This window comes from Anomaloglossus baeobatrachus, chromosome 1, assembly GCF_048569485.1.
Source record: "Anomaloglossus baeobatrachus isolate aAnoBae1 chromosome 1, aAnoBae1.hap1, whole genome shotgun sequence".
NCBI lineage: Eukaryota > Metazoa > Chordata > Amphibia > Anura > Aromobatidae > Anomaloglossus > Anomaloglossus baeobatrachus.
The window spans coordinates 694,584,786-694,603,043 of NC_134353.1; the positions used below are offsets into that span (position 1 = coordinate 694,584,786).

Sequence of the window (18,258 nt, forward strand, 5' to 3'; positions counted from 1 at the left end):
GCACAAGTTTATCCCCTATCGACCGACCTCTCCTGTATGTAATGCACGGTGCCTTTGGGATAAACTTGGCCAGACCAGGGTCCGCCCTTAGCACATTCCAATGTTTTTTAACTACTCCAAAGACACGTTCGGCCTGAACATCATAAGTACCGATAATGCGTAAGGTGTTCTCATCCTCTTTTCTATTTCTTGGCCTCATCAAAGAATGTCTACTAGTATTCCTAGCAAAGGCATAGGATTGTTGCAGGACCTGTCTAGGGTATCCTCTATCCAGGAACCTCCCAAACATGTCCGACGCTTGCATCCTAAACTCTGATTCCCTAGAGCAGTTCCTGCGGATACGCAGAAACTGCCCTTTGGGAATACCTCTCCTAAGAGGAAGGGGATGATGACTCTCCCATTTTAACAAGGAATTGGTTGCCGTCGGTTTCCTATAGGTAGCAGTCTGTATCTTGCCATTCTCGTCCTTTGATATAGTCAAATCAAGGAAGGTAATACAGTTCTGATCACAGGTATAAGTAAACCTTAAACCCAGGGCATTGTTATTAAGAGACCCAACAAACCGCTCAAAATCATATACCGACCCCGTCCAGAGGATGAGGATGTCATCAATGTACCGGACCCAAAGTCCGATACATTGATGAAACTCCCCATCCTCCCCCCCAAAAACCACCGTTTCCTCCCACCAGCCCAGGAATAAATTTGCATAACTGGGGGCACAAGGGCTCCCCATTGCTGTACCCCTGAGCTGGTGGAAGTACTTGGTGTTGAACAAAAAATAATTATGGCGAAGAGTGAAGGACAACAGCTCTGTAATAAGAGCGTTATGCCTCGTACACTGTGTGATCTGATGTGTGAGTGTGATCTGATGTGTGAGTGTATGCAATCTGATGTGTGACTAGCCCACTCATCCTGGCATATAGCCTCCACCGCGTCGCACACAGTAAAAAAAAAACAAAAAAAAACCGATTGTACTATGTGTTCACTTTCATAATGAGGCATATGAAATTTTATATAGATAGATAAGATGGATGGATAGATAGATAGATATACAGACAGTCAGATAGGATGGACAAATGGACAAATAGGATAGGATGGACAAATAGGATAGACAGAGACAGGATGGATGTACAGACAGACAGGATGGACATACAGTATACACAGACAGTACACAGACAGATAGTATACACAGACAATATACACACAGACAGACAGGATACACAGACAGACAGGATACACAGACAGACAGGATACACAGACAGACAGGATACACAGACAGACAGGATACACAGACAGACAGGATACACAGACAGACAATACACACAGACAGACAGGACACACAGACAGACAGGACACACAGACAGACAGGACACACAGACAGACAGGATACACAGACAGACAATACACACAGACAGACAATACACACACACAGACAATACACACACACAGACAATACACACACACAGACAATACACACAGACAGACAATACACACAGACAGATAATACACACAGACAGATAATACACACAGGCAGACATACAGCTACATATTGCACACTATACAGGACACACATACCTTATACATAACACATACAGGCAGCACATAACACGATTCACATTATACTCACCTCCTTCTTGTCTTCCTGGAGTTCAGCGGATCTTTAAAAGCAGCTTCTCCGGCTGCAGCAGTGCAGGCGTCCCTCCCCCCTCTCTGTGTGGTGAAGACGGGAGAAGACGGGACACAGAGGAGGGAAAGGCGCCCTGTGCTGGAGCCTGTGCACCGCAGGAGCAGCAAGTGACAGAGATCTGCTGCTCCCTGTGGGACACCATCTGCTGTCTGCCAGAAGGGGCCCTGTGCGACTGGTGGCCATGATAATCACCTACCCTGCGCTCCCCCGGCGTCCTCCTGCGACGCTGGCATGCCGGCACTGACCAGCGTGTGACGCGCAGTCTCCGACACACATCTATCTGGATCAGAGGCTGGGGCCTGTGGGCAGCATTTTGTTGGCAGCATTTTGGGATACAGAACGTTTTGGACCAGTTCACATTTATCTTGTGCTCTTTACTGAGCTCTTAAATTGGGATTTCCAACTACATCTCCAAAATATGTGATTCAGAGGAAACCCCTGACAGATCCATTCAGTAATGAGGCAGCAGAGTTGCTCCGAACTCTGTTTGGCCTCTTTTCAGTGGTGTCTGTCTTTTCAAGAGTGCACAAAGCTGTGGTTGACAGCGCTTTTGTGCATACCTAAAATGATGAATCCTGCTGGATCACAGGCCAGACAATAATTCTAAGTGAATCCATCTGCCTCATTACAGTGAATTTTGTGTTGGGAATTTTGTCTGAATCACGTTTTTCAGAGATTTACACTTAGTCGCTAGTGTAAGCACTTAACGTAGAGCACACAATAAATGTGAAGTGAACTAGAAGAGAGGTTACGATCTGCCCAGCAACAGACTGCAGGAAACTAAACGTTAAGTTTTGGGACTAGCCTACCCTGGGAGGGGGCAGCTGACAGGGAAACGACGGCTCATTCTTGAAAGTTAGTGAAGGCCTAGTGAGCGATCGTGACAGACATATAGGCTATATTTGCTGCAGGACGGAAGCCTTACATGCAGGGCCCTTAGCCGTCAAGGTACTCGGTTAGCCTCAATTGGCGTGTGATGTTGTCAACCAGCCTGGTGGTGCTTCGCTAGACATCCAGGAGTGTAAAGCTTTACTCTGGTAATTATGGGACCCCTGAGGAGACCACACATGGAACTGCAGAAAGGAAAGATACACTGTCCTCCATATATTATAATGCACCCCCACTACATGCTGGACTAGGTTGCCCAGTGTCACACACAGACCTGAGGAAGGTCTGATGTGCAGGCGAGAAACACAGCAAAAGAGGTACACCAACAACATCTGGGGACACTTAAACAATGGTGGGCCCTGGTGCTAAGGAAGGGGATGATAGGACACCTCCTGCACTGACCTGCAGCTGCACCCTTGACTACAAGACAGTCCCTATACAGGTTCTTCACCTATCACCAAGCAAGATACCGGTGAGACCCTGAGAAACCCTGCAATAGCCCTGGCTAGTGAGCTGGCAGGTAATAATCACTAGTCCCACCGCTGCACTAATATGACAAGAAGGTACAACAGACGGGAAATAAGAAAGGATAAAACTCAGCTTCACGGCTGCAGTCAGACACCAGGACTGCAGCCTACACCGCTTCTTGACTACAAGGGCTCCAGCAGCTCCTTCCACCTCAAGGCCCAACTACAGAATGGATTCCGAATAACCGACTCCCTCTACTGTGAGATGTCACCATATGTAGGGGAAGGGAGTGGTCACCACCCGGAAACACCTGAGGCAAGGAATCAGAGTTGCTGGAAAGCAAAACTGACATTAACGCTTTCAGCACCAAAGGAAAAGGAATACAATTAATGTGAGGAGTCTCAGACCGCAAAGAGATACTCTGGCTCAGATCCTTTCACAAGTCTCTAGTAACAGAGAGACGGCCATGACATCCAGTTAGATCGGACGCGACCCAGTAGGAAGTTGAACTGTGTCTATTAATACAAAGTGCAAATGTAATGCTCTGGAAGATATATGCTCACTATCTGGAGTGTAAAGTTGTAAATGACAATGAACCATTCAGTAAAGAGTTGCGATGTAAAGTGATCAATTGGTCTCCTTGTGCATGTCATTTGTCGTCCTGCCCAACCAACCAACACCATCAGCAGGATGCGGCCTACATGGGTTCCCAGCCCACACGGCCGAAGGCCACACACCCAGCCAGGACCAGGTGTTTCAAGTAAATAAATGTGTTCATGCGTGCAGGGAATGTACTCGAGTGTGTGCCTTTATTGTTGTCATGCCTGTTAGCTAATTTCTTTATTAACAGCCCCAGACTCCATACACAAGAGCAGCTGCTTGCACACAGCAATAGAGCTTGTACCCTCGTTGTGAAAACCGCAGTGTTACAGTGCCAGCAAAGTGAATTGAGAATTTGATAACTGATCAGTTCTGGTACAGAAAGAAGCAGATTTGTCTGATTAGATATATTACAAAGTTACTTATGTTCATGTATTGAATTGATTTATAAAATAAAAATTAAAGCAATGGTTAAGATTTAAACCTTCAAATCCTTCTTTCAATTCTGCAGCATGTCAATACTCTCAGTATTTTTGCAGTGTTTTTCCCAAATCAATGGGAAAAAACATAAGTAAAAATTCATCAAAAATGTGCACATTTTCTGCAATGTTTTTCCTACAAACACTGGTTGTTGCAGCAGAAAAATCTTCAGTAAATTCTGATATTACACATTATTTGGCTTCTGATGCTGATTTTAGTGCCTTTCTTTTTCAGGGCTATTATATAACGCAGTGTAGATTGGCCCTGCAGACTTTTACCTGGGAGGAGCCGTTTACTCTGTATGTAAAAGTATAAAGGACACTTGTGAAGAGAAGCTGGCGGAACCGGTGGCCATTCACCTGACAGTCCTGACATGGCCGGGTTGAAGCTGCTGCTATGGTCTCTGATCGTAGGGCTCAGTGCCTATTACTTCTACAGCACGGACACTATAACCCCGGGTGAGCAGAGTCATATAGTGAGATTGTAATTTCATACATGTTGCTTGTAGTATTCTATGTATTGTGCTGTAGAGTTTGTGTATTCATATTGAAGCTTACTACATCAGTGTATGGGATTGTACCTCTCAACGTGCAGCGAAATGGGGACGTAAAGTAAATCTATCCTGTTCTGTTAAGTTTACAAAGCATTGGAATATTAACCCCTTCCCGTCTGGGCATTTTTTGTTTCCCACCCCTTCCCCGGGGTTTTTTATTCTTTCACTTTTTCATCCCCTTCTTCTAAATTCCATAACTTATTAATTTTTCCATGGATGAAGCCCTATGAGGTTTGGTTTTGTTGTACTTTTGAATGACACCATCCGTTTTATCGTGTACTAAAAAATGGGGAAAAACTTGAAGTGTGGCAAAAAAAAAGTCCACAATTGTTTTTGGTGTTTGTTTTTTTTATGACATTCATTATGTGATAAATAGAGCCTGGAAACAATTACAAAGATACCAAGCACAAATCTTTTTTTTTTTTCTTTCTTTAAAGGGAATCTGTCAGCAAGTTTTTGCTACCTCATCTGAGAGTAGCATGATGTAGGCAAAGAGACCCTGAATCCAACAATGTATCACTTTGATTGTGTCAGAACCGTTGCTCCCAGCAATCTGAGTTTTTAGATTTAGCAAAGCAGCTGAAAGAGCCTCTGCCAACACCAGGCTCTGTATACAAAGTTTATAGACTGTGAGCTGCTAATCACAGCAGGGGGCATGCCGGACAAATGCCCACAAGCCAGCGACTCACAGCAATGATAAGCTACTGATGTCAAAACAAATTTTACAGGTAAACAACATACATTGTGATTAGAGAGGCATCCCTAAATTCTCTATTAACCCTTACAGCATGCTGTCTTCATATTACATGACAAAAACCTGTCTACTGTCAGATTCTCTTTAAGATCATAAAATTCTGAAATTTGTAAATTAATATAAAATTAGTTTTTCACCATTTTCTGAAACCCATCTTTTTTTGGTCGTGAGCGCTGTGTGTGGCTTTGTTTTTCTGCAGGACAGGCTGGTGTTTTCATTTTGGGATAGATAAACCTTTTGCATCTTTTGCTGTCCTGTGGTCACCAAAATAACCCATCAATTCTGCCATTTTAAGTTTTCTTCTTTTTGTGGCATTTACCAATTGGGTTAATTGATCTTTTGTTTTGATAAATCCAACGTTTATGGTCATGGAACTATGACATATAGTAAATATTAAAAGTCTATATACCCCTTTTGAAATGCTAGATTTTTGTCATATTAAAAAATTCATTGAAAGAAGAATCATTTCAGAACTTTTTCCACCTTAGACTATGTTCTCATGATGACCTCTTAAAGGCAGCCTGTCACCAGGTTTTTCCCTTATATCCTGCGGCCACCACCAGTAAGCTCTTATATACAGTATTCCAGAATGCTGTATATAGCTGCCCAGTTCGCACTGTATAACGAAAAAACAACTTTAATACACTCACCAAGGCAGTGGTTGGGTCCAATGGGCTTCACTGCTTTTTCCCTCCTTCTTCCTCCTTCTCAGCTTCATGTGGATGACGCATCCTACGTCGCCCACACAGAGGCCTCGATTTTACTCCTGCGGAAGTGCACTTTGATCCGCCCGGCTGAAAGCAGATCAAACAAAAAAACAAACTCCTAATATGTATTTATTAATATTCATATTAAAAGGGAGAAATTCTGGAAAGACCAAACTTTAACAAAAACAATTGTAAGATACGCAAGGGGGCTGTCCCTAATATACCCTATTATTGCCCCTACCTTGCAGTGGAGGTCGGCACCCTAATGCCTGCGCTGATGGTGCCCCCGTTCACCGTCGACTCTCTCTGTGGGCCTTAACAAGCCCTACCAGATGGTCAGTGACCTAATCAAGGATACAGTAATCCACAAAAACTGGTACAGAATCTAGCATAGGTATTCAAATTGTATCCAACCAATATGATTAAAATGGAAGAATACCGAGGCAAAACACCCCAATTACCACTCCGTATTAGAATGGTCAAAAAAAGAAAGACCATCTGACGCGTTTCCCCTCGTTTGTCAGAGGTTCCTCAGGAGTGGAATAAAAATGCTAGTCCTGGTGAAAACTACTGTATGTCATAATTAATATCTTGCAATAAATCAGATGCTCAGTACCCTGCGCTGTGCTGGAATTCATAGATACTGGGGTTCCTTTATTCAGAATCAATACAACACTTTTACAATACATGGAACATGGAAACCATTTCCTCTTTTGATCAAATGAATAAATTAAAGGCCATATCACTGTCATAACTATGATTGGTTTAAGACAGACCCAGATATACAATCAATAGATGAATGCTTGTAATTAACATTAGTGAACAACTGTTCCAGAATGTAAAGAGTTGACCACTTATCTCATGCATGGCAGATTTCCCAGCAGAAGGCACTTGACAGGGGGGCTCCCTAGAAGATAGCCAAACCCACAAATTGCCAGATCAGCAACCGATTGATTTGGATCCGCGTCCACCGCACGGCCGCATCTGGGCTGGAGAACTTTTGTATGGGAAATCAATCGGTTGCTGATCTAATATAAACTCAACACTTTTGTTTTTGCTCCCATTTTTCATGAGCTGAACTCAAAGAACTCAACTGAAAGATGTAAGACTTTTTCTAAGTCCATAAAAGACCCTTTTCTCTCTAATATTGTTCACAAATTTGTCTAAGGCCCTGTGCGCACTAGAAAAAGGATTTCTCTCAAGAAATTTCTTGAGAGTCTGAAAGATTAGCGCACTTGCATTCAAAAAGCGCACCAATAACGCACCGAAAACCCATGCGTTTTTACCAGTATCTGGTGTTACCACCATTTGCCTCATGCACTGCAATACATCTCCTTCATATAGAGTTGATCAGGTTGTTGATTGTGGCGTGTGGAATGTCTTTAATGGCGGTGCAAAGTTCCGTATGGCAGGAACTTGAACATGCTGTTGTGCTCAATGGGTGACATGTTTGGTGAGTATGCTAGCTATGCAAGAACTGGGATGTTTTCAGCTTCCAGGAATTGTGTACAGATTCTTGCAGTATGGGTATGGTCCTGGATGAATGGTACAGCAATGGGCCTCAGGATTTCATCATGGTATCTCTGTACATTCAAAATGGCATTAATAAAATGCACCTATGGACTGCTCGATTTCAAATGTTGACATCAGCAATCCACTCGCCCACACGATGCCATACACACAGTCTGCCATCTGACCTGTACAGTGAAAATCAAGATTCATCCATGAAGAGAACATCTCTACGACATGTGAAATGCCATAGAATGTGAACATTTGACCATTCAAGTCATTTATGATGATGAACTGGAGACCTCAATGAGGATGCAGATGAGCTTCCCTGAGACTTTCTGATAGTTTGTGGAGAAATTCTTTGGTTATGCAAACCAATTATTGTAAAAGCTGACTGGGTGGTTGGTCTCAGACGATCTTGGAGGTGAAGATCCTAGAAGTTGAGGTGGTTACTCATGGTCTGAGGTTGTGAGCCCAGTTGAATGTACTGCAAAATTCTCTAAAACACCTTTGGAAGCTGCTTATGATAGCGAAATGAACATTAAATTCATGGGCAACAGCTTTGTTGGACATTCCTGCAGTCAGCATGCCAATTTCACACTCCCTAAAACTTGCAGCATTGTGTTGTGTGATAAAACAGCACGTTTAAAGCTGGGTTCACACATAGCGACAGCGACAACGACGTCGCTGTTACGTCACCATTTTCTGTGACGCAACAGCGACCTTGTATGTCGCTGTTATGATTGCTCCTTAGCTGTCAAACACAGCAACGCAGCAGCGATTATAACGTCGCTACATGTGCAGAGAGCAGGGAGCCGCGCCCTGCACTGGCTCCCTGCTCTCCTAGCTACAGTACACATCGGGTTAATTACCCGATGTGTACTGCAGCTACATGTGCAGAGAGCAGGAGCCGGCAGCACAGGCAGCGTGAGAGCGGCGGAGGCTGGTAACGAAGGTAAATATCGGGTAACCACCTTGGTTACCCAATATTTACCCTGGTTACAGCTTACCGCAGCTGCCAGATGCCGGCTCCTGCTCCCTGCTCGCTTAATTTCGTCGCTCTCTCGCTGTCACACACAGCGATCTGTGCGTCACAGCGGGAGAGCAACAATAAAAAAACGAACCAGGGCTGTGTCTAACGAGCAGCGATCTCACAGCAGGGGCCAGATCGCTGCTCAGTGTCACACACAGCGAGATCGCTAATGAGGTCACTGCTGCGTCACAAAAACCGTGATTCAGCAGCGATCTCGCTGTGTGTGAAGCACCCCTTAGAGTGGCCTTTTATTGTGGCAAGCCAAGGCACACCTGTGCAATAATCATGCTGCCTAATCAGCACCTTGATATGGCACACCTCTGAAGTGGATGGATTATCTCATAAAAAGAGAATAAGTGCTCACTAACATAGATCAGACAATATGTCAACAATATTGAAAGATAAAGGTATTTTGTGTGCATAGAAAAAGTCTTACTCCGCTCCTCTAAAATGGGAGCAAAATTAAGTGTTCCATTTATATTTTTGTTCAGTATATTTATTCAATCATGCCCACTCCACGACTGCTCTTTAGTCCAATGTAATTTTGTTCCTATTGATTAGATGCTTACTTAGGTTTTTGCTTGGATTTTTTATATGTATATCCAGTTTCTTTTTGCTGATTTCTTACAGATGAGTACTGTTTCGGCACTATAATTTTCATTACCTTTTTGTGCAATTTGTATTGTGAAGTCATATGGCTTCAAGATTACGGTACTTAGCGAATACTTTCATTTGCCCTTTGGTCTATCTCTACATTTTTCTTTCATAAGCCTCTTATTTTGTTTGTTATTTTATCATTTCATTTTCAGCATTCAGTGATTCTGTAGGTTTCTTTTTGTGTTTGATCTGGAAAAATGTATACCGTTAATTAAACCAATTTACTTTACTTTGTTACAGAAAGCAAAAATGTTCAGCTATTTCCAAACATTATCTTATGTCATGTATTTGTAACGCTAAGCTCACATGACTGTATAAAACAGAATTGTCCCATTTTCATCACTAAAAAATGGATGATTTTCCATCTGTATTGTAATCCACATGGCATCCGCTTATATACATCACCTGAATACAATTTACAACAGTTTCCTATGTTAAGAATTTGCATTGTACCCATAAAATCAGACCGTTGATATATATGGGATCCCAAATTTTTTGCACACCAATAGACTTGAGTAAGGGAGTCTCATCCGAAGTATGGAAGAGACAAGTACATGCTGTATTTTTTTCATGCGGACATTTGGTTTGTGTGAAAAAATGGACATTAGTGATGAGCGAGCACTACATGATTGGGTGCTTGGAACTCGTAACGAACAGTTAATGCTCAGATTTGAGCGACTCGAGTACCCGATATAATGGAAGTAAATTGAATTTTTCCAGGAACTCTTATAGGAAAATGTTAGAGTTTCCCATTGACTTCCATAATACATGGGTACTCCAGTCACTCCCCTCCGAGCATTGACTGTTCATTACAGAATCGAGCCCCTGAGCATGGTAGTGCACACTCATCCATAATGGTCATCTCAACAGCACTATTGAATAACATTAGTGAAAGTGATGTCCATGTGAGGTCAGAGTTTTCTACGGACACCATTCGGACTGAAAAATATGATCATGTGAATGTACCCTCCATAATTTTTGTCATGTGTTTCATTATGGACATTCCTGAACAAGGTGCCACCTGCGATTTGTATAACTTTCTTGGTTCTTCTAGAAATGGTAAAAGGGAAGAGAGTAATAGTGACTGGATCAAGTACAGGAATTGGAGAACAAATTGCATACAGATTTTCAGAAATGGGAGCTCATGTGATGCTGACTGCCAGAAGGGCTAAGCAGCTACAGGAGGTATGTTTATACAGCTTCAACCTTTCATGCAAAATTACGTCACACTACTGTCATGGGATACAGACAGTCATGTGGTTTCTGGCAATAGAAGGTCACAGCATTTGGCTGCACAAAATCATCCCTGAGTTTCTATTGTTCCTGCTGTTAGTATTCATTGTATTAGGTAGCTTTCCTGCTGGGTTTTCATCTCTGCCCCTTTAAGACCCAGCAGAGCTCTCCTTCCATCCAGCTGCTAATTATCAGTATTCCCCTTGTGCGTAAATAGTCCCATCTTCCCTGGACTTGTGCTGGTGATATTATTAAGTTCATTTAAGCTCTGGTTGCAAGCAGGTGGCTTGTACTCATCTGTGGTATCGTTGCTGTAACTTTGCTGAACTTCTGCCTGAGTCATCTGTGAATAAGTAGTTCATACTTTTCCCCTTGAGTCTTCTATAGTTGTTTAGTGGGGTTGACAGAGCTCATCCCATGTGTTCAGTTGTTAGGGGCTAACACTAGGGATACCTCCGGTCAGGTATCCGTTTTGGCACCTAGGTACAGAACCCACCTAGGGTGTTGAGGGACCCCAGGGACCAGCAGTAGGTTTGGTCAGGGGTCTACATCTCCCCCTTCCCTAGACAGGCTTTCTCTTCCCTTCCCTTTCGCTGTTTGCTTGGTACTTCCCTGTACCTAGCGTGACAACTACAGTACATGAGCTATCATATGAGTATCCTATGCACACCAGACCTAGCGACGGCATCAAAGTAGGAATCTGGGCCTCAAAAACCAACCTGAAGTTAAAGTGAGCAGTCACCTAACCTAATCTGCCCAAAAGAAAAAACTGATTATATAGTCCTGCATATGAGAACACTTTTTTCCTCTCTATACCGTTTGAGGCCTCCGACACACATCCGTGCCGCCGGTACGTGTTTGGTACATTTTTGCACGCACCGGCGGCATGGAGACACGTACACCAATGTTACCCTATATAGTAACAGGCACACACACGTAAAACCACACGGAACGTGTGTCTGTGTCGTTTGTATGTGTGTGCATTTTTCCACACGCTCAACATGTCCGTTTTTCTCCGGCATCACGCAGGCACGGACCCTCTAAAGTCAATGGGTCCGTGCCTGCACGTATGTGACACGGAGCATGTCCGTGTTCTGCCCGTACTGTCCGTGTGCATTTTGTTGGTGAATTTTGGATGCGATGTCGGTCAATCTCCCTCTGTCGGTCGGTCGGTATCTTTTGCTGTCAAATAGTCGCTCTCTCTGTCTGTCTCTCTCTCTGTCTGCCCTCTCTCTGTCCGTCGGTCGGTCTCTCCCCCTCTCGCATACTCACCGATCCCCGATCACTGGTGCGGCGCTGCACAGCTGTCAAAAAACCTCCGGCGGCTTTTATTTTTTTGTAAATGCCGGCCGCTCATTATTCAATCTCGTATTCACTTCTTCCTCCGCCCACCGGCGCCTATGATTGGTTGTAGTCAGACACGCCCCCACGCTGAGTGACAGCTGTCTCACTGCAACCAAACACAGCCGCCGGTGAGCGGGTCTATATCTGGCAGTAAAATAAATAAATAATAATAAAAAAAAAGCGTGCGGTCCCCCCCCAATTTTGATACCAGCCAAGATAAAAAACACAAAAACCTGAGCTGAAACAATGTTCAGTAAACATGCAACATTAAGCATGTGAATTGCAGCCTTAAGACTAGAAAAAACCAAGGAGAAAAATTGTATGAAAAATACCCTGAATATAAATAAATAAATTGCAAGTGCTTAATAACAGGGTACTTAGTGTATACATTTTTGCAAAAAGGTAAAAAGCTGTCTCACCTCGTCACGGTGTACCCATCTGAGACAGTCCCTAACCTACTGAAGTTAAAAACATTATCAATACCTGACTTGTGTCATGTCAGAACTCCAATATGGATGGTGGCAAGTGGTTAGCTGTGTCCCAGATAAAATACACAGCAAAGTGAGACGCAATCAGCTGTTCAGTCTCAGTACTAGGAGGGCTGCGCCCCCAACTTGCAACCAAGCAAGAAAACATACAAAAAACACAAAAACCTGAGCTGAAACAATGTTCAGTAAACATGCAACATTAAGCATGTGAATTGCAGCCTTAAGACTAGAAAAAACCAAGGAGAAAAATTGTATGAAAAATACCCTGAATATAAATAAATAAATTGCAATTTTTCTCCTTGGTTTTTTCTAGGTGAGACAGCTTTTTACCTTTTTGCAAAAATGTATACACTAAGTACCCTGTTATTAAGCACTTGCAATTTATTTATTTATATTCAGGGTATTTTTCATACAATTTTTCTCCTTGGTTTTTTCTAGTCTTAAGGCTGCAATTCACATGCTTAATGTTGCATGTTTACTGAACATTGTTTCAGCTCAGGTTTTTGTGTTTTTTGTATGTTTTCTTGCTTGGTTGCAAGTTGGGGGCGCAGCCCTCCTAGTACTGAGACTGAACAGCTGATTGCGTCTCACTTTGCTGTGTATTTTATCTGGGACACAGCTAACCACTTGCCACCATCCATATTGGAGTTCTGACATGACACAAGTCAGGTATTGATAATGTTTTTAACTTCAGTAGGTTAGGGACTGTCTCAGATGGGTACACCGTGACGAGGTGAGACAGCTTTTTACCTTTTTGCAAAAATGTATACACTAAGTACCCTGTTATTAAGCACTTGCAATTTATTTATTTATATTCAGGGTATTTTTCATACAATTTTTCTCCTTGGTTTTTTCTAGTCTTAAGGCTGCAATTCACATGCTTAATGTTGCATGTTTACTGAACATTGTTTCAGCTCAGGTTTTTGTGTTTTTTGTATGTTTTCTTGCTTGGTTGCAAGTTGGGGGCGCAGCCCTCCTAGTACTGAGACTGAACAGCTGATTGCGTCTCACTTTGCTGTGTATTTTATCTGGGACACAGCTAACCACTTGCCACCATCCATATTGGAGTTCTGACATGACACAAGTCAGGTATTGATAATGTTTTTAACTTCAGTAGGTTAGGGACTGTCTCAGATGGGTACACCGTGACGAGGTGAGACAGCTTTTTACCTTTTTGCAAAAATGTATACACTAAGTACCCTGTTATTAAGCACTTGCAATTTATTTATTTATATTCAGGGTATTTTTCATACAATTTTTCTCCTTGGTTTTTTACCAGCCAAGATAAAGCCACACGGCTGAAGGCTGGTATTCTCAGGATGGGAGGCTCCACGTTATGGGGAGCCACTCAGCCTAACAATATCAGCCAGCAGCCGCCCAGAATTGCTGCATCCATAAGATGCGACCGTTCCAGGTTCTACCCAGCTCATCCCGAATTGCCCTGGTGCGGTGGCAATCGAGGTAATAAGGGGTTAATCATGGCAGGCGTCTCCCCGAAATACCTTCCATGACTATCCTGTAAGTTAAAGAAAATAAACACTCACAACGAAAAATCCTTTATTTGGAATAATACACAAAAACAAACACCCTCTTTCACCACTTTATTAAGCCAAAAATACCCATCCAGTTCCGGCGTAATCCACGGAGGTCCCACGACGCTCTCAGCCCTGCTACATGAAGGTGACAGGAGCGGCCACATACCATGACCACTCTCTGTCAGCTCCACGCAGCAACTGAGGTGAGCCGCGCAATCAGCGATGACGTCACTCAGGTTACCCGCTGGATCCTCCAACTGTGACAGTGTACCGCCCCGCGCTCGGCTGCCTGCCCAGCCGCTCAGATCCGGGCTCATTTGGTGGGTGGCTCGAGCACCTTCGGACCCGGGGGTCACGTCGCTCTGAAAGGGGTTTGGCGCTACGTGTAGGGACTTCGGTGGGGAGGTTCACGGCCGGAGCCGTGGTGTTTTTAGGGATTAAAGTTTGTGACGCCACCCACGGGTTGTTGTGAATGTGGACACCACCGCTGCCGTTAACTAGGCTCCCGGGGACGATGTTATGCAGCTTGGTGTTGACCCCTCCGTGGGCGGGGGTGATGGTCCTGGGGCCCGGTGGTTGTGAAGTGTGGGCAAGATGGTGTGTTACGGTGCGCGGCCCGAGGGCACTGTTGTACTCACTATGACAGATACACTGGAGTCTCTGGTAAATCAAAAAGGATGGTGGTTGGTGCCCGCAGCCGGCTGCGCTGTGCCCCTTTCTCAGGTTGGTGGTTCCCGCCTTTCTCCTGCACCTCTTTAGTAGAATTTGACTGCCTATGCTTCAGCAACGGTAGTCCGCTCCCCGGCTTGATGTGTGTCGGGGAGCCCGTTTGCCTGCAGGCGCTGGCCCGTGGGATCTCTCTGCCTGGGTGGTGGCTTTCTATCCCCCTCGGTGGGCTGTTGCCATCTTTCGGGTTTTGGGATGGGAAAGAACCTAAGGTCCAGACCTCAATCAGTGAATTCGACGTGGTCCAGTGTCTTTTGGACCTCGTTCTGGGTCTAAGTACCCCTCCTGGTGCTCTGGTTTCCACTTGGCTCTCCGGTTCGGTTCCGGCGGGCCACTACCCTGTCCCGGTCCCTTACGGTTCCACCAGCCATCTTCCCGGCTCCTGCAGGCAGCAACCACCGCCTGCCTTCTTGCCAGAGGTGACTGCGCTCCAACCCAGACACCTGGTGTTAGATTGTGGCAGACCTGGACACAGGTCTGCACTTGAACTCCACTCCACTTCACTGTCAAAACTAGACTTAGGCTATGTTCGCACGTTGCGTTTTTTACCGCGTTTCTGCAGCGTTTTTGGCAGCAGCGTTTTTGCGCAAAAACGCATGCGTTTTTGATTTCCAGCAAAGTCTATGGGAAAAGCAGAAATCCTGTCTGCACTTTGCTTTTTGTTCAGCAGCGTTTAATTTGCATATTTGTGGTCAAAAACCATGCTGAAAAAGAAGCAGCATGTCAGTTGTTTTTGCCATTTCTGCAGCGTTTCCTTAACATTGGAGTCAATGAGAAATGGCAAAAAGCAACCAAAATCACAATTCCTGCGTTTTTCATGCTTTTTACCTGCTTTTCAACTGCGTTTTTGGCTCCAAAAACGCATGCTTTTCTGGCCAAAAATTAATGGGTTCTAATGTTCCTTTACACACACACAATAACCGAAAATTTAAATGTTAAAAAATAATAAACTTTAGCTATTTTTCTGTTAAAATGTGCATAACCACTATTATTACATTAAAATTGATAATTTCCCATATAATTTTATTAAAAGTTAATTTTATACTTTTTTTCTCTTTTTTCATTCTTTTTGACTAATTCAACTTTATTTCTCAGTGTCTTGATCTCAAAAACGCATCTGCAGAAACGCAGGTGAAAATGCAGGTAAAAAGCGCTAAAAACGCACTAAAAACGCATGCGTTTTTAGCGCTAAAAAATTGTCAAAAGCCATTTGGTCAAAAACCAAGGGAAGGAAAACGTGCAGAATAAACTGCAGGTACACCGACGCAACGTGCGCACATAGCCTTAGGGTATGTGCGCACGTTGCTTTTTACCTGCTTTTTACCTGCTTTTTTGCTGCTTTTTCTTCTGCGCTGTTTAATGCCAAAATGGATGTGTTCTTCTATTCAAGCAAAGTCTATGGGAATTTGGGTTTCTTGTTCACACTATGTTGTTCAAAATGCTGCCTTTTTGTGGCAGAACTTTGGTCAAAAACTCAGCTTTGCAGTGCAAAACCCAAATGGCAAAAACAATTGACATGTTGCTTCTTTGAAAAGCTGAGTTTTTGACCAAAGTTCTGCCTCAAAAAGGCAGCATTTTGAACAACATAGTGTGAACAAGAAACCCAAATTCCCATAGACTTTGCTTGAATAGAAGAACACATCCATTTTGGCATTAAACAGCGCAGAAGAAAAAGCAGCAAAAAAGCAGGTAAAAAGCAACGTGTGCACATACCCTAAGGCTATGTGCGCACGTTGCGTCGGTGTACCTGCAGTTTATTCTGCACGTTTTCCTTCCCTTGGTTTTTGACCAAATGGCTTTTGACCATTTTTTAGCGCTAAAAACGCATGCGTTTTTACCGCGTTTTTAGTGCGTTTTTAGCGCTTTTTACCTGCGTTTTCACCTGCGTTTCTGCAGATGCGTTTTTGAGATCAAGACACTGAGAAATAAAGTTGAATTAGTCAAAAAGAATGAAAAAAGAGAAAAAAAGTATAAAATTAACTTTTAATAAAATTATATGGGAAATTATCAATTTTAATGTAATAATAGTGGTTATGCACATTTTAACAAAAAAATAGCTAAAGTTTATTATTTTTTAACATTTAAATTTTCGGTTATTGTGTGTGTGTAAAGGAACATTAGAACCCATTAATTTTTGGCCAGAAAAGCATGCGTTTTTGGAGCCAAAAACGCAGTTGAAAAGCAGGTAAAAAGCATGAAAAACGCAGGAATTGTGATTTTGGTTGCTTTTTGCCATTTCTCATTGACTCCAATGTTAAGGAAACGCTGCAGAAATGGCAAAAACAACTGACATGCTGCTTCTTTTTCAGCATGGTTTTTGACCACAAATATGCAAATTAAACGCTGCTGAACAAAAAGCAAAGTGCAGACAGGATTTCTGCTTTTCCCATAGACTTTGCTGGAAATCAAAAACGCATGCGTTTTTGCGCAAAAACGCTGCTGCCAAAAACGCTGCAGAAACGCGGTAAAAAACGCAACGTGCGAACATAGCCTAACTGTTTTTCCTGCCTCAGGGCCTGTGAACTCCTCAGTGGGCGTGGCCAACCACCTGGCTCCGCCCCCTTGTGTGAACATCAGACCCAGAGGGAAGTGATAAGGGTTTTGTAGGTTGGCCTCTGTCACCTTATTAGGGGCTGGTGTTTGTGCAGGGGGTCTACCTGTGACTACCTGGCTAGTCCAGGGCGTCACAACAGCAAGTCGCCCAAGTGACTTAAGTGAGCTGATCGATCTGCAAAAAGTCACAGGTGAGTTGCGGTCATAGGTGGAGGACTCCATCTAGCCGCGGGTAACCTGAGTGACGGCAGCGATAATCACGCCGCTAACTTCAGTCACTCAGAGTATTATCGGTCACCGGAGAGTCCTTCACGGGTGACCGCTAATCAGGACACCACACACAGACAGAGCCGTGGTATGACAATGAAGTCGGGTGAAGTTCATCCGAGTTCATTCTCATTGCGCGTCTCTGTCTGTGTCGGCTGTCAGCGGGTATGTATCAACGACATTTTGCCACACACACGGATCATTTCAAACGGACACCACACGGACATTACACGTACATATCTCACACATACACAGACATTCCACATGCACACACGGCGAGCATACGCCATCACACGGATGTCACACGTACCGGAGAAACGCCCATAAAAAACGCAACACGGACCCGAAAAACGGAACGTGAGACACGTATGTTTTATTTGCGGAAGTGTGGCAGAGGCCTGAAATGTTGTTTGTATTCTAGGTGGCAAAGAAGTGTTTGGAATTAGGCGCAGGATCTGCCCGTTATGTGGTGGCAGATATGGAAAATATGACTTCAGCTCAGAATGTGGCCCAAGAAGCAATTAAACAACTAGGTAAAATTGTCCTTTTATTTACTGTGCCTTGAAAAAGTATTCATACCCTGTGAGCTTTTAGACATTTTTCACTTTTCCCTTACAAACCTAAATATATTTTATTAGGATTTGATGTGCTATACTACACTAAGTAGCATGTATACTTCAATAAGTGGCATGTATTTGTGAAGTGTTATGATACATGATTTTCTAAGTATCCTTACATATTTGAAGCATCTTCAGATCTACAGCATTCTAATGACT

At 43.6% G+C, this 18,258-nt stretch overlaps 1 protein-coding gene across 1 annotated transcript in view; it reads left to right on the top strand.

The window, feature by feature from the left end:
* LOC142298147 (hydroxysteroid 11-beta-dehydrogenase 1-like protein A) overlaps positions 1-18,258 on the top strand; it is a 34,953-nt gene that overhangs the window by 1,144 nt on the left and 15,551 nt on the right. Inside the window, exons 2-4 of the mRNA XM_075341747.1 lie at positions 4,358-4,581; positions 10,391-10,521; positions 17,904-18,015. Of these exons, the coding sequence (XP_075197862.1) occupies positions 4,497-4,581; positions 10,391-10,521; positions 17,904-18,015 (328 nt within the window). The 5' untranslated portion in view covers positions 4,358-4,496. The remainder of the gene's footprint in view (positions 1-4,357; positions 4,582-10,390; positions 10,522-17,903; positions 18,016-18,258) is intronic.